The 16,905-nt window shown below is 42.9% G+C and overlaps 1 protein-coding gene and 1 long non-coding RNA gene across 3 annotated transcripts in view; one reads left to right on the top strand and one right to left on the bottom strand.

Moving 5' to 3' along the window:
• LOC128314707 (uncharacterized) overlaps positions 1-13,923 on the top strand; it is a 120,506-nt gene extending 106,583 nt beyond the window's left edge. The window contains exon 7 of the long non-coding RNA XR_008296608.1: positions 13,654-13,923. This is a non-coding gene — a long non-coding RNA (uncharacterized LOC128314707). The remainder of the gene's footprint in view (positions 1-13,653) is intronic.
• Positions 2,086-16,905, bottom strand: part of PTN (pleiotrophin) — a 100,502-nt gene continuing 85,682 nt past the window's right edge. Inside the window, exon 5 of one of the 2 annotated variants that reach the window (XM_015073042.3) lies at positions 2,086-2,817. In XM_015073042.3, the coding sequence (XP_014928528.1) occupies positions 2,765-2,817 (53 nt within the window). In that variant the 3' untranslated portion in view covers positions 2,086-2,764. Of the gene's footprint in view, positions 2,821-16,905 lie in introns of both variants that reach the window. The other variant, XM_027075554.2, reaches the window with a different exon arrangement.

The raw sequence follows: 16,905 nt of genomic DNA, 5'->3' as shown, positions 1-16,905 counted from the left end.
GCACTGCCATCTCCCCCAGGTGGCTCTGTTTATGCTGGGGGGATAGGGAAGGAAAATGGTGCCTGCCAGCTCCTTTGTTCCCAGAGAAGTACCCCCCAACATTCTCGAAATTAGTACAAACACATCTCCCTCCTGCTGTGCAAACGGTGGCTTCTCTGTGGCCTCTCCTTGGCTGCTGTGTCTCTAGGGACGGGGACCTGGCTATCACTCCTGGCTCACCTAATAAGGCAGCTCTTAAAGCTCCAGACTCCCAAGTCCCACTGGTTATACAAACTCCTAGAATTCAACCCCTCTGGTTGTCAAGGCCAGATGTTAAGGGGATTCACTTTCCCTTCGTGGGCTTCCTTGTTTTCCTCTCTCTGTGCCCACAGCTCCCTACCTCCTGCAGTCAGCTCCCAACCACTGCTGCTGTCCTTCCTAACCTCTCCAGTGTGGCTTCTTCTCTACATTTAGTTGCAGCATTTATTCTGCCAGTCTTTGATTGCTCTCTGGTTTACTTACTTGGATACGAATGATATCTAGTTGTAAGTGTGGGATGAGGTGAACTTGGGGCCCTCTTCCTCTGCCATCTTCCCAAGCCTCTTTTTCTTTTGCAGCTGATTTTATATTTCGCCTTCCTGCCTCAAGGCTAAGTAAACTTTGGGGTAAAGTGGATAAAACTCAGAACATTTGGGAAGAGAGCTTGCTGGGATACCCTATGAAATCACTGACCATGGTCTGTTTGCTTCAGTTTGTGAAGCTCCCAACTTTGGGAGCTTGTCCTTTTGTATTTATGTGTTCCGTACTTCAGCGAGATTCGGCAAGATGTTTTAAGCTGGGGGCTGGGGTAGAGTAATTCTCAAGACTTAGAGGAAGTTGAACTTCACAGCCTGTGCAATGGTAGTTAGCATTCCAACTCTTGGAATATTATTGTACAGTTTGTTAGGAATGCATCCTCCACACCCTGTGAATGAAGGGGATGCTGCAATCACTTATGGGGCTGCTTTTCCTTGGGGAGATTTTGTTCGAGGTTACCTGAGCTCATTGCTGATTCATGAGCTGCTGTTTCAGCTCAAGGGTGACAGAGGAGCAATATGAGGCGAGAGGCTAACAAAATTTGCTGCAGACTCTTCCATATCTCCATCCTTATGGGACTTGTTATAAAAAAAAAAAAACCCACTCAAAATAATGCCTTTTCTTCTCCTCCATCCATCCCCAGGAGAATTTTTTCCTATTAAAGGCCTCTTGTAAAAGGACTGCATTCACGTTTCTGTCCTTTGCTCTTTACAAGATACTCTTTTATTAAGCACCGGTCCATAATGTGTTCTTCTTCTCCTCCCCAGTGGCATTGGGCTTTGCCTTAGGAGATAGGAACCCCCTCGACGTTTCTAGCTCAAGTGGAGTCTTCGACCAGATGGCAGGCCAGTTTAGCTTTGAAGGCTCTTTAGTGGCATCATTAGACCAGTTTGTGATTATTTTACGGCTACCCTAAGGTATGTTGAAACCATTATTTCTGGAAGCGGACCTGGAGTTAGCTTGGTAGGCAGGTGTAAAGCAATAAACTTGCCCCTTGAAAAGTAGAGGTGGCTTTTTCAAGAGTAATATGTTGAAGCTAATCCCCGCGGATTTCTGAGGTGTCATTGCCCTGGAGAATAAGAGCATTGACTTGTTTACTTAAAGATTGTACTCGGAACCCAGCAGATAAGGGAGTTGTACAAGTAATCCTTGGTGGATATCTTGGTACATACGGCAGATAATAGAGTAGGAATTCTTCGTGTATAGACTCTACTATTTTGCATATGTTACTCTGTTCCTGATTTGGATTGGGCAGCCCATGCATATTGTACGTAAGAGAAGGGTTTTTCTGTTCCATCAAACTCTAGATTATTTTGGGACTTTTATTCAATTCCGCAGTACCAAAAACTGATAGTTAAACGCTACAGATCTACATCTATACTACATATACAAAAATCCTCTATAAAATTGTGCCCAAGAGGAATTTAATTAGTTTGTATGATAAATTCTCACTGCTAACAGGTTGACTGGGGGAGTGTGGGGGACAAAGCAGGAGGGTTACAATATCAAATGATTGCACACAAAAGCAACTTTTTCCAGAATCACCTTGATTTATTTTCCTAGTCTTTTTTTTCCTCAGAAGGAAAAATAATTTCATTAAGAAAACAAATGTTCCTGCCAAAGCGAATTTCTTTTCATGCATTTCTTTAAAAAAAAAGTCAACATTGAAGTAGGGCATGCTCTGCCCCCTCCCTCCATTTTGTGGACTAAAGTTTGTTTTAAAAAATCCATTGGCAGAAGATACTTTCCTCAGATAGGATGATTATATTTTATTGCTGCTTTGTTTAGTATATATTTTTCTCAATTGGGAAAAAAAGTCTAGGTGAAAAATTTATCTAACAAGAAAAGTAGTTTACATGGTCATAACACATAAATTGCTGCCGAAAGAAAAAAAGGTAAAAAAAAAAAAAAAGATTTTAAATGTAAAATATCACATAACTTCAAAAAACTTACCTCAGTTTTCTACCATTTATCATGTACTACAAGTCAACTTTCTAAATAGGATTACAGTCCTTTATTATAAGCCCCTAGTGGTACTATGCTTTACATTTTACAAAATGCTACTACAAAATTTTTCTTTTCTTTTTGTTTCTGCCTATTGTGTACTTAGCTATAGATAATTTTTGAATACAAAGCCTACATGGGTATAAATGCAATAGTTAACTGCTCCTTTTTGCTGATGTCCTTTTCATGGTCCAAGAAGATGGCATTAGTCCAGCATCTTCTCCTGTTTCTTGCCTTCCTTTTTCTTCTTCTTAGATTCTGCTGTGATTAAAAACAGAGAAAAAAGCATCACGTTAGCAAACAAGGGGGGCACTTTTCTTCTACAGGTGACCCTTGAACAATGCTAGGGTCAGGGGCACCAAACCCCCATGTAGTTGCAAATGCGCATAAAACTTTGGACTTCCCCCCAAATTTACCTGTTGACTGGAAGCCTTACCAATAACATAAACAATTTACACATATTGTATATGTTATATGCTATATTCTGTATGCTTACATCAAAGCAAGCTACAGAAAAAAATGTTATTGATAGAATACACTTACAGTATTCTTTAAAAAATCACCTCTAAATGGACCCTTACTGGTCATGAGTCAACTGTAATTGTCCAGAAATGAAAGGATTGGATGGGTAGAGAAGGTACGGTGTGTGAGAGTGCCTAGGAGAACAGGCAAGAGTAATACAGCCTGCCTTCATGTAAACACCTCCAAATACCTGTCATCTTATTAGTTGCCCCCATTTGATACACCAAATACTATCTTAAGGTCCTACTTAGAAAACAGAAACACAGCAGACCTCCCTGGGAGAATGTACCAAGACACTGCTCAGTGGAGAGCTACAAAAGCTCTGCTCGGCCCCTCACTCTCCACATGCCCTTTCCATGGAGCTGTTGATAAGCATTTGGCCTGATAGCTTCCTCTCCTGATTTGGCCTTTGCTTATATATTTGCCAGCTACTCATACATGAAGAACTACATGGAGCTTTGACTCTACAGAGTATCCTAGTTGTGGATGAAGCAAATGGAATGTACCAACCTGGGCTAACCCACAGAAGTAAAACCATGAGGATTGAAATCAAAATACTCCATCCTTTTCCAATCATCTTGCTGTCTCCCTCTTCCTAGGCCTAGGAGGATTCAGTGTAGAATAGAACATGACAGCTTTGGCTCCACAAATGAGAATGGTCAGATCACTAGGCTAGCAAGTGAAAGGCTATTGCTAAATGTTTTTAAGAACCTCTCCCTGTTTGGTCCACAGTAGTGGTAGAAACACAGGGGTTAGGTACAGGCTCTGGAATCACACTGCTGGAGTCTAAGTCTTTGGTCCATCACTAAGAGACTCTGAGACTCCCTGAAAGTTAATTCACGTGTGTGTGTCTCAGATTCCTCACTTGCGAATGGGCATATGAATTGTACCACTTGACAGGGTCAATATCCAAATTAAATGAGTTGACTAAAATCCCCTGAGAACAGAAGATGGCATAATAACCTGTGTTCAATTAAGGTTGGTCTATTACCACACTAATGAAACCTGCTAAAAACAAGAGGTAATTTCTCCGTATAATTAATCATCCCCAAGACCCATTGGCTGAGGTCACCGAATGTGCTAAACAACAGAGGAATACTGGGACACCCACGATGGCCAACAGGGACTATTCACTGGATCACAAGGCCTGTGTATGAGAGGGGCCTAAGGCTTATAATGAGAGGGGACATAATACCAATCACATATTGTAAAACTTGGAGCTTGAACCTTTTCTATTTTTATCCTCACCACTTCTGATAAGTTCTCAAGTCCATCATATACTAGGTGAGGTAGCGTAAGGTACAAGGTAATTGTCCTAAGCTCCCTTTACTCAAGCTGTAAGGGGTGCCATACACAATGATGTCAGGAGTTGCTAAAATCCCGCTAAATTGCTGCTCACAAATATTCATTTGTCCATGCCTATCCTCAGCTTTCCACCTAAACTGAAGAGACTTTGAACTTTCACTCTGTTTTTGCTTGTCATTATATATGTCTTCTCCTTTCGACCCATGAAAGGTAAGATGACCAGAACCTCCACATTCAAAGATATCTATAAAGTCCAAGAAGGTTTTCTGTTTAATGTCCAAACAGATCGCGTCTCAATGTTTAATAATTCCCAGTCTTTGGTCGACATTTTAAACAACAGCTGTCTGTTAGAAAGGTATCCTCAGAGAACAATCTAGGGTGTCAGCTGGGATCCAGGTTTAGTTTCCGTTTTCTCAATTTCTCCAAATTCCTTACTGGTGAAGGCCGGCATTTCATATTCATTAACTGACAACTTGCTAAACACAAAGAAATCGACCACTTGCCCATGTAATCTGCACAACGCCAACCAAAGCCACGTTTTTGACATCATTGGCAAGTCACCAGGGCACCGCTTTGACACACTGCACACCTTAAGTTCAAGTTCAAGTCCAAGTAGAAAAGGGAGGAGACCGCAGTAAAAAATAAGGGCAAGAAAGACAAATTTCTATCTGCAGAGGGTCAGCTTGGTTTCTCACCTAAAAACGTACTCAAATTTTTGAGAATAAAGAAGAAAGTTGGGTTGGTGATATTGCTTCCCAACAAATGCAGTTCTGGGGTGACTCTTGTGTACATTTTAATGACAGACTAAATGAATGTTGTTACCACTCATCTCTGTGACCTCAAAAGCTTAGGAACAACCTCTCAGGCTTTACCCACTGTACATGAGGGTTTTTCTACAGGATCATGGAATCTACAGTCTGGAAGGTACCTGGTCCAACTTTCCTATGTAGTTGATGAAGAAATAGAAACCAAGGAGTATCAGTCATTCGTCCAGGTCCACAGTGATCCAGCTATAGATCAGATGAGGGGTCCTTCTCCAACTCCTGGACCTCCTCACACAACACAGCACAGCCTCCAATGATCATCACATGTGTAGCAAATGGAATTGGTTTTATTTTTGTCTGTCTCTGGACCATCATTTGGTCACCTCCCTTGAACAGAGTCTCTACACTTGTGTTTATTTCACTTCCTGGAGCACACCATTCTTTTTCTCCCCTAGTCTTTGGCCTTCAGAGAAACGTTTTCTCTTGATTTCCTCTCTCAGAGCACTCATCACTGATCCTGTAATTGCCCCTAAGTACAAGCTGTGCAAGGGCAGAATCCCAACTCACAGTTACTTCCCTAGCCCCTCGCACAGTGCCTAGCGCATGCAACTCTTCAGTGAAGGGCATAAATCTCTAACCTGGCAACAACACGTGCCTCACTGGCTCACCATGCCCTCATCTTCCTGGTGGCACTTCCTTGAGTTTTCCTTGCTTATTTTCACCTCAGCCTTTACACATTGCCTTCTCTCTTCCTATTTTTCCTGTCACCTCAACTCGGCTTAGCCAACATCTACTCGTTCTCACTTCAAGGAAGCCTTCCCAGAACTCCCAAACTAAGCAGGTTCCATCTACCTGTGGGTTGGATACTTCCATGTGCCTCTCACTGCTATTCCAAAATGAGAATTGAACTATTAATTTTGTATCTAATTATTCGATATGCCTTTCCCCCTTCCTGTGAGGGAGGAGACCAAATCTGTCTCTTCCATCTGTGTCTTCAGTGCTGAGCATATAATAAGTGCTCCTGAAATACGTGCTGCATCAAAGTGAAGAAATGACCACTTGGATGGGAAACAAAGAGTCAATTCATTAGCTTATAGGAAAGGACTGTTTCCCAAAGGAAGGAAGGAGTGTGGATTCAATCAAAATCTTGCCACCCTTTTTCTTGTCTTTAAAATAGAAGACTGATTTAACTCTGCGAGTAAAAGTTAAGTCCCGTTTTAGTAGCCTATCAAGGTGACGGGGAGAGAAATCTGCTGAGAATGAGGGTCGTGAATAGGCCTGGGGCAGGGCTACAGCAGGGTAAAGCGCGCGCTTTGTAACAGAGTCACGTAGCAGCTACTCTCAAAGGTTTGAAGAGCCAATGCGCTCAGTGCCCTGATGTCAAACAGTAGGGAACCTTGGTTCACAGTGAAAAGAGCCAGGTCAAGGGAAGGAAGTACATACAGGCCACACATCAAATAAGACCCCAGGCTACATGTCACTCCACCCCACCTGAACTGAGGCTGTGAAGCTGAAGTGGATACAAACAGGAAAGGAGCCATTGTGGAAATGTGAACACAAAGGGCACCTGCCTGAAAAAGTGACTTGTTTTGTTCCCTTGGATGATCCCTACCGGGACACCATTGCATTGAAAACCCACAGTGATGCTCTTGGTGTGTTTTAACTTTCATTCTTGCTCTGGCCAGTTTTTGAGGTGATGGAGGATAGTACTCATCGTTCTCTCCTGGTAGGTGTATAATTTGAAAAGAAACAGGCTATTTTAAGATATATTTGACAGTGTTCAGAAAGTCTGAAGACTTTCTTAAGAAATACTCTAGAAAAGATTCAGGCTCCTCTTATTGCTATGAATCTCAGCACCTGGAGTGCCATCTTGACCGTATTCTATCTAGAAACCTCAAGTTCTAGTCGAGAAGATTCTCACAACGCATAGCAAGTACTGACAGCAGAGAAAAGAGGCAGTAGGAACACACAGCAATTAATGAGTCATGGTACAATAAATTCTGAACATACACAGTTAAAAAATTCTGATAGAAAACAAAATCCTCAAGTAAGGGACACCTGCGTGGCTCAGTCAGTTGAGCATCTGACTCTTGATTTCAGCTCTGGTCATGATCCCAAGGTTTTGGGATTGAGCCCCACATTGGGCTCTGTGCTGTTATGGAGCCTACTTAAGACTCTCACCTTCCCTCACTCTCCCTTTGTCCCTCTCACTCCCTCATGCTCTCTACACACACACACACACAAAACAAAAAACAAAACCAAACCAAAAACAAATCCTCAAGTAATAAGTGGCATCATGGCCATTTGTTTAGTAGGGCAATGAGGAAACAATGAAGTACCATTAAAATCATACTAAGAACCAAGTCCTCAGAGAACTGAGGATACCCTCTTCAGAGGGCCATCGTGAATATCATGTGAGATTACAATCGCTAAGATCCTACTTGACCATCACTGTTCAAAAAACATTCATCTGTTAACCTAGCAAATATACACCCTATATACCCTATATCCAGTATATCCCTGACACCATTCTAGATCCTGAGATATAATGGCAAACAAGACAAAATTCTGCTCTCATAGAGTTTCTCATAGATTTCAAGATTGCTTTATGTGAGTGTCTTTCAAAATTGTAAAGTACTCTACAGGTATACATTTATTTTAAAAGTCATGAGTATGTGGGAGCTACTTTTATGGCTTCTCTTCCTCCTAGTTTATGCATATGATGTAAAAGAGTATCCAGAGGGAGAATTAATTACTAGGGGAAAAAATAATGTCTATAGAACACCTAGCCTGAAGATCAAAGAGTTTCTTCTTAAAAACTTTCACTTTTTTTTTTTTTTTTTTTAATTTTAGAGAGGGAGCATGTGAGTTCCCACATGCTGGGACCCACAACCCTGGAGTCATAACCTGAGGAAAAATCAAGAATGGCGCACTCAAATGACTGAGCCACCCAGTCACCCCACTGTTAAATAGAAAGTAAAGAAACATATATATGTTAACAGAAATTACCCATAGTTTCACGATACAGAAATAGCACTTTTCACAGTGGGTTCTATTTATGTTTTCTTTCAATGAACATAGTATACTTTTAGTAGGAATATATTGACAGTTGATAAAGTACTTTATACTAAGCCTCCTACTGTTAATTCCCATACCATTGCATGTACTTTGAAACATGACAATGTAGTATTCCTTTATGACATTCCATCCCGTATGTTTCGTGACCTTCCCTTTTTTGTTGGTCAGTTAGCTTGTACTCACTTTTGGTTACAATAATGATGCGGCGCATGTTTTTGGTAGACAAATCATTATATTACAAAGTTTTGCCTTAGTAAAGATTTTTAAAGAGGATCTAATGGACCAAAGGGCAGGGCACTTGTAAAGCTCCAGATATGTACTGACATATCTCTTTCCTGAAAGGCAGTACTCACTTACATTCTCGTCAGTGACTTATGTTGGACCCCGTCACAGCAAATTTGTTCTCAAAAAGCAAATAATCAAACAGCATGCATCATCTCTTTTCTGCCTATCACAGGCCCTTCTAGGAACAGGATTGCCATGAAGCTAGTATGAGTAAACACTCCCTCCCTTTTTCAATAGTCAGGAAATCTGAGAGGAAAAGCGTTGGGGGAGTAGGTCTTAAAAGAAAGAAATCCATGTAAAGGTTTTCAGCGAACTTGAGGGGAGAAGTTATTCAAAGAGGCAGAAGGGTTGAGAATTCTGGAATAAGCTTATCTCATTTTCTTATCAAAATGCTTTGCTCTGATTCCCTTTTTTCAGAGGGCCTGCTGAGCATACAGAACAGATAAAAAGGAATGGAGAGATGAAATGGTTGAGCAGAGCCCGGATTTTAACTACAGTGAGTTAAACTCTGTTTGCTACTGACTTAAATAAAGTAGCTTTGGGCCATTAAGCCAATAGGAGGAATTATCAGTTGGAATAGAAAAAAAGATTTTCACCTTCTAACAGGTAGAATTCATATAGGAGGAAGCTATGGGCAGTCAGAAATGGACACCGCAGGTGCAGAGAGCAGGAGGCCGGCTGGAGGCATGTGAGACAGACCGCAGAAGCTAACCTTTGGAGACTCGCTCAATACATCATGGGAACTGAGGGAGGGGAAAGGATCCTATCACTGTCAAACCGTACAGGCACAATGTAAATAGGTCCACAGGGCTGGATATCACCACCATCCTCTCAATGTCTCATAAACCTATTTAAAGGAACTCGCCTGTGCTTCAAGGATTAGCTGCCCAGTTACCTGAAATATGTAATCCCTCACATCAACTAGCTGTTGCTCAGAACCAATAATAAGGCTTGTTGAATCGTGACTGTACAACTCGGTGATCCGCCTAGAATCCAGGTCCTACTTGGCTAGGCCTCCTTCATTAAATTCCCCACATTTCAGTTTAAATTGGGGCAGCACAGATTATGTTGACAATATAGGAAAAAAATTTCTATTTAAAAATCAGATCTGTTTAGTCCAAAGTCTGTGCAATAATTTTGTTGTTTCTTCTTTGATTTCTTTTTTTTTTTTTTTTTTTAATACCACTTTAGTTCCTCTTTTATCGACTCAGGGCACTTACTTCTAGGACTGTGAATGGAATACACACATACAAACAACTGCTCATTGATGCTCCCACATGCTGATCCCTGCTCTTTACCTCACTGTCCACATTCCTTTTCACTCGTCAATTGTTTCATAACAGTACCCCCCCACTCTGTCTCAACCATCTGTCCTCCTACACATGTGCTTTCTGCCATCAAGTAGATGTGACACTATGTGATCTATAAAAGACAGTATGGCTTCCATCTACATACCAACCAAACATGTCTGGCCCCTGGGAGGAATCTCTGTCTTGCCCCCGCTTACTGTGAGAGGAGACTCTGCAGTGAACCGCACCTCCTCACAATAGAAAGTTCAACTATGAAAACACCGGTGAATCATGTAGATTTAATTGAATGCTTAATGGAGGAGATGAGGAAATGATTTCATCAACCGTACAGAAGCAGCTTAATGAAAGGCACTAAATGGGTCGATTACTTTCCAAAGCAACTCACCCAGTATGGGTAGAATAAACCCTCTCCCTTCACCCCAAGACTCCTCTCTACAGCCTTTGCAGCCACTCTTCCCTTTTGTCTGTCCATTCTGCTTTCTTTAAATAAGGAAGCAACTGAGATACCCATTGGCTTCCCCAACCCAAGATTGAGGATGCACGTTCTTTGTTTAGTAGAGTCATGAGCGTGTCAAGGTCACTCTCTGATCTGACCATACTATATGTACGTGATACCAGGTAGAGAATCCTCAGCTGCAACCCCTATTTTTAGTTCAACACGTCTACATCACCCTCACGTATTAGCTACATCTACGCATTTGTGTGCAAGTGTCACAACCGCTAAACACGCGTGGGGATCTTCCCCCTGAGTCACAGGAGAGAAGAGTAGTGAGGAAGGGGATCAGAGCTGTTTCATCTGTAAGGCCTTTAATCCAGGATGTTCTCACTCGTGTACAGTTACAGAAAGAAAACAAAAGCTGTGGGTACGTGTGTGAAATCGCTATTGAGCTGCTAAATTTTGTCCTTTTCACCTTTGGCGAAAAATGTTTTTAAGTACGGAATAAAACTGAAGCGAGGCAAATATAACTAATGCAAGGGAAACTGCAAAGAAAATAGGATTTTGTATAGGTAGCTTTGAGAATGTGTGTTTGTACATGCAAGAGCATGTATTTCTTTTTTTAATTTTTTTTTAATGTTTGTTTATTTTTGAGACAGAAAGAGACAGAGCATGAATGGGAGAAGGTCAGAGAGAGAGGGAGACACAGAATCTGAAGCAGGCTCCAGGCTCTGAGCTGTCAGCACAGAGCCCGATGCAGGGCTCGAACTCATGGACCGTGAGATCATGACCTGAGCCGAAGTCGGATGCTTAACCGACTGAGCCACCCAGGCGCCCCAAGAGCATGCATTTCTGGGGCCTACGTCAGAAACCGGAAAGAAGAACATTTATTCTTGAGATGATATGTAAGTGTTCAAAAGCTTGTTTCTGCGGTAATGAGGGCACAGATAGAAAATTTATCATATGATCAAGTCTTATCAATTGTATTGGTAGCCTAGGCCAGAAATGAAGTATATTATTATAACCAATGATAAGTAGTTCCCACTTAGCACACCATGATTTGCTGATGTTTAACATTACATTACCAGTGCTACTGGAAGATCAGATTTTGGTTTATGTCAAACGGGGAAAGTTTCAAGTCTGAAACATTTAAAATTTCAGTAGGGAAGGCTCCATCGATCATTTCTTATTTGCTTCCCCATAGATTTTTCTTCTAGGCTCCAACAGCTTCTACATGTCAGGTGTTATGAATAAGTTGTTAGGGGCCAAATCACGTCCCCCTCAAAATTTCATACTGAATGCCTGACCTTCACACCTCAGAATGTGAACATATTTGGAGAGACAGTCCTTACAGAGGTAATCAGGTTAAAATGAGGTCATGAGGGTGGGCCCTAACCGGATATAACTGGTGTCCTCAGAAGAAGAGGGAATTTGAACAGACACACGTAGAGAAAAGACTAGGGGAAGACAGGGACAAGACGACCATCTATGAGTTGAAAAAAGAGGCCTGAACAGATCCTTCCCACATGACCTTTGGAAGGAAATCAACCCCACAGAAACCTTGATCTCAGACTTCTGGCTTACAGAACCGTGCAAAGATAAATTTCTGTTGTTGAAGTCACACAGGCTGAGTTACTTTGTTACACGAGTGCCAGGTAATGCATACATCGGTGAATTGGATATCTCGTTTTCATTTTTGTATAGCTTTCAGAGCGCCCTCCTTAGTCACAGAGGTCAAAACGCATGTGAGTTTTTTTGTGTCCTAAACGAGTCCTCCAGAATTTTAAATATGTATCATTTAAGTATGTGACTTTGGTAGTATGAAATACAGGATTTTATGCCCATTATTAGTTTTGCACATGCTCCCTGCAGTTACCAGTTCGCCCATCTCCATACGTGTCTTCCAGATTTCTCTACTGCCTGATTCCTCTCGCCCCCATGTACCCAGTGCTCTGACTCTAGCAGCAGCGAAGGTCAGACCTGAAGAGGTGCCCCCAAACTTCTTTTTAGAAAGAAGCCTGCACAGCAGCTTAACTTAATGCTTTTGTGTGTCTGGGTAAAGATCTGAAAATAGGCGTTTCTATTAAGGATAATAATAATCGAAAGCCTTGCACGAGCCAATGAATATGGCAACCTACAGTCAACCGCTCCGGGTCTCGTCCCCCGTGTGCCTGAGAAGTGGGACACTGGGAACATTTTTACCTGCTTTTTGCTCTTTGCATTTCTGATGAGCTCTTGTACAAATATTGTTTACCCCTCTGGGAAAAGCCTTTCCTTTTGCCTTTTCCCTGCCTCCTGTGCTGAGCAACAGCCAGACCGCTTTGATTTCCCTGAGGGTTCCCAGAGGCCTTGCATCCGCGCAAAGCCGGCTGGAGTCACTGAGTGTGGGAAGTGGCCTCACTGATTACCGGACAGCAGTGCCTCAGATCCTTGTGCTGAGACACCAGCGTCACTATGACTCACAGGGACAAGGAGGCAATCCCGAATCCAGCTCGGGGTCCGGCCTGGGAGGCCGCTTGCTAACAGGCTCCACTGGACTGCTAGCTCTAACTCTAGAGGAAGGGAGCCCCTTTGGAGGACCCCCAGCCTGTGAAATGGAGCACAAAGTCCGTTCTTTGCTTAAGCGCACTTACTACACAGAGACAGGCTTGAGCCAAAAACTACCTGACACGACTCAATCACAAATGACCCCAAACATGCTTCTGGTAATGTTGTAGGGTTCCCGTAGAAACACAGTCCAAAATTACTAGTTTCGTTCGGAATATCCCAAGAGATGCCAGAGGGAGCACTCGGATGGGAAGCTCTACTATGACAGAACACGGCCAAAGGACTGAGTTCAAGTTCAAACCTGACCCCTCACGGGCTGGGGGACCTGCTGCAAATTGCCACCTTAGCGCCCCGTTTGTAAAATGCGAGCAGAACTCTCTGGGGCTGCTGCGGGGATTAAGTGAGACATGGCACACCAAGAGCTTAGCGCAAAGCCCGTCGCCTTATAAATACTTAAGTTGCTCAAAAACGCTGATGACGAGAGCCACAACTTAAAACACGAAGCAGAAATTCTCAGTCCAGAAGTTAGAAGAGAGAAATGTAAAAAAAAAGCTTCAGGGGCGTAAAAAAAAAAAAGAAGGTCCCTCAACCCAGTAACTAATTTGTGTCAACACTGTTCTATTATTCACCCTTCCTTAATACTAATTATTATATAGCTGTTTTGTGTGTGCACAACTAATGAGGCTCTGTGCGTGGAGTTTACCAAGGGAGATGAACCCAGACCCACAGTGTGAAATACACCCTGCAAATATTTATAGTTCCTAGTTCTCCCACCTGTCCCAGCAATAAAGATGAAAATTCCTTCCATAAGGAAGGGAGTAAACCCTCTACATGACTCCTCTTCCAGGTGCGTGAACTGTGCCTCGACAGTGATTTCTCTACACTTGAAGGGAGTGAATAAATGATGTGAGCCAGACCAGGACAATGCAGCCTTGATTCATTCCTTCAAATCAGCACTATTCACTGAATTCCTCTCATGGACTAGGAACTATGAGACGTGGCACCTTAAACGGTGAATGAGATGTGGCTCCTGCCCTCAAGAGGCTCAGCATCGAGAGAGGCAAAGACTCACTCACTACAGAGGAACGGTGTCTTACCCGAGGAGCCAGTCCTGCAGGCAGGCAACAACCTAATGCTTGGGAAGGGAAGTCTAGCAAATGTTCACACTGATCTCTCTTCTAGTCCTTGAATAAAACAAGCTCTTTTTGGCCCCAGGGACTTTGCACTTGCCCTTGTTTTATCTAGAAACTAGCATGGCTAGCTCCTGCTCTGTATTCAAGACCAAGTTCAAAAACTTACCTCTCCAAGAAGCCTTTCCCTGGTTTCTCTACCTTACTTAGCCCCCCGCCAGACCCCAGCTGCTCTACCACTTGGTTCTTTAGTTTTTAAGACCGTTTACTCCAATATGTAGTCATTATTTTAGTTCTGTATTGTTTTTGTCACTATTGCCTACCCTCCACCACCACTGGAACCTAATAATAGGAGAGGAGGAAACTTGATTAATATCACCAGCACCTGACGTATGGCCTGCTCCATTGCAGGCTCTTCATAGCTCTTATAAATAAATGAATAAGAGGAAATAATGCCAGAGGACCGTATGCTTCTCTCTTTCATAACATCTGTCACTCTCGGCAGTACCTTAGGATTTATCCTTCTGCTTTTCCCACCACACTATGGGTCCACATAGGTCACTAGCTTATCCCTGGTGCGAACTCGAGCACATAGTACCCACTCAATAAATACTTGCCAAATGAACACGCCAGATTTTACAGAATGAAATGTATGAAGTACAGAAGGAGAGGAGGCTTCAGGTTTCTCAAACTACAGGCGCAGAGAGGTGGATATGTAAGAATGCATGGGCCACTCAGCCGTCCATCTCCTGGGTGTGGAGTGACTTGGGTGGATATTATGGGCAATGTCTGGAGCAGGAATCAGGCAAGAGGGAAGCCAGATGATGCCTGCGCAAGATGTCCTGCGAAAGACCCAGGATCTGATTCTGTTGCTGATGGAAAGCTATGATAAAAGAGGGATTTTAGCACTGGGTCTGAAATTCATTCCTTCTTAGATAAGGAACCGAGGTACCTGTATGGAGGAGATACAGGAAAAGGGGTTGTTGCGCATAATGCTGGAGGTCTAGAGGCAGGACTGCCTTGTTTTTAAGCCTGGCCCCTCTGCTTATTGGCTGTACAACCTCATGCTAAGCATCTAACGTCTCTGTGCTCAGTTTCCTCATATGTAATATTAGGAATGACGATAGTGACTATTTCACAGAGTTTCTGTGATTATTCAATGACACAAGGTATATGCAATGTACTGACATGTATTCAAAACATATCAGTCTCCCCAAAAATATTAATTATAATTACTACTGCTGTTATCACCATAGTTCTTTTGCCCAGAAAGGTAGTGAGGGAAACACCCACCTCAAGAATTTCATTTGGAAGGAAGGAAACAGTCTTAAAATCACTGCACATTTATTCAGCATTTTCACATCTTCCTGTCATTAATTGAGGTATTCATTGTAGACTCTCATTTACAGAAGACAAAACTGTTCTTCTAATAAGAAAGGGGCAGAATTAGACTTTCTACCTTCAATGACAGTATCATGAATGGGAAATACAGATGCTGACAGACTCTTCCACAGCAGAATAAAGAAGAAATCAAACCTTAAGACCTAACCACATCAGAGTGTTTCCCTCTGATCCAGAAGAACAAAATCCCTGCAAAGTTCCCCAGGCTTCTCTTTCTGGAAAAATGCAAGGGCAGCAACCACGAGCCCTGTCAGGGTCTCAGGAAGAAGGGAGCGGGTCCCAGACTCCCTTTCACCTCTCTTAACATAGCACAGAGTCGCTCAGCCGAGCTAAACTCATCCACAGAGTGTGGGCATGTTCATTGCTAAGGGATGTCGGAGCCCAGAATCCAGAAAGAATTGTTGGGAGTTTCAGTAACAGAAAAATCTATTTAGCATTGGGGGAGCTGAGAACGCTGGGAATATCCCTTTACTGAGCCCCTTTCAATCGTCTGCCAAGTGCTATGCCCTGCACACAGCTGAGTCTTGCACTTAAACAGTTGCCGTTCTTTTGATCTTTAAAGACAAATTGTCAGACATAAGAGAGAGCCAGGCAACTGTCCAAAAAAAGAGGAGCGAGATGGCAAAACTTTTAGAAACAGCTAGGAAGAAAAAAAAAGGAACTGGGGTTCTCATGAGCAGGGGAATTTAAGGAGGATCTGGTAACAGCAGAGCATGAACTGGTGGACAGGACAGCAGGAGGACTGACATTGTTCCCTGACCAACCTGTAGCACAGACACCCGCTCATGTGCTCCCACCTCTGCCTGTCCCACAGTACCCTTCTGCCAGGCAAACTTGGAGGTGGACACAAATGTCATCTGGCCTGTCAATATAAAAAAAAAGGGTTCACAATACCCCCATTTTTTTTGAGAGACAGAGAATCCCAAGCAGGGCTTGGATCCCAACATTGGGCTCAATCCCACGAACCATGAAATCATGACCCAAATCGACAGACGCTTAGCTGAGTCACCCAGGTACCCCACAATATCCTTTATTGACGTGTCTTGTTTAAAGAGTAACAGCTAATAATTTCCATTTCAACAGGTCAAGATTCTAGAATGTTCCAAGATAATCACTAGGCCACATCAGATGCAGCAGTCCCTAGGAAAATCTCAGCTTGTATGAAAGCCTTCTGCACAAGCCCCTACTCAGCCTCAGCTTAGACTCTGCACTCCAGTGATAACCACCAGAAGCCTACTCCACTGGGCGGCACCTGCTCACACAGACAGGTCTGCCAATAGGGCCACAGCTCTCTCACAGGTGGCCATCTTCTAATTCTATAGTAAGCCCGTTCTCCAAGGGGACTACTGAGAAACACTGTGGTTTAGAGACAGGTTGTTTGCCCTCTGAAGGCTTCTCTGCTCCGATCAGGTAAGCAGCACTGTCAGCACAGACTGGCCATGGTTCCTACTTTTTTATTACTTGTCCACAGCTCAGTCATCCCCGCAGATTTTGTTCAAACTGAAAAGAGTGTAATGACTTGACAAAAAACACCTCCTGGTGGTTCCAACAGGGAGAGACCCACTCTC

This window comes from Acinonyx jubatus, chromosome A2 (assembly GCF_027475565.1).
Source record: "Acinonyx jubatus isolate Ajub_Pintada_27869175 chromosome A2, VMU_Ajub_asm_v1.0, whole genome shotgun sequence".
Lineage (NCBI taxonomy): Eukaryota > Metazoa > Chordata > Mammalia > Carnivora > Felidae > Acinonyx > Acinonyx jubatus.
The sequence above is the reverse complement of the archived record's forward strand: the minus strand, read 5'-3'. Positions and strand labels throughout refer to the sequence as shown.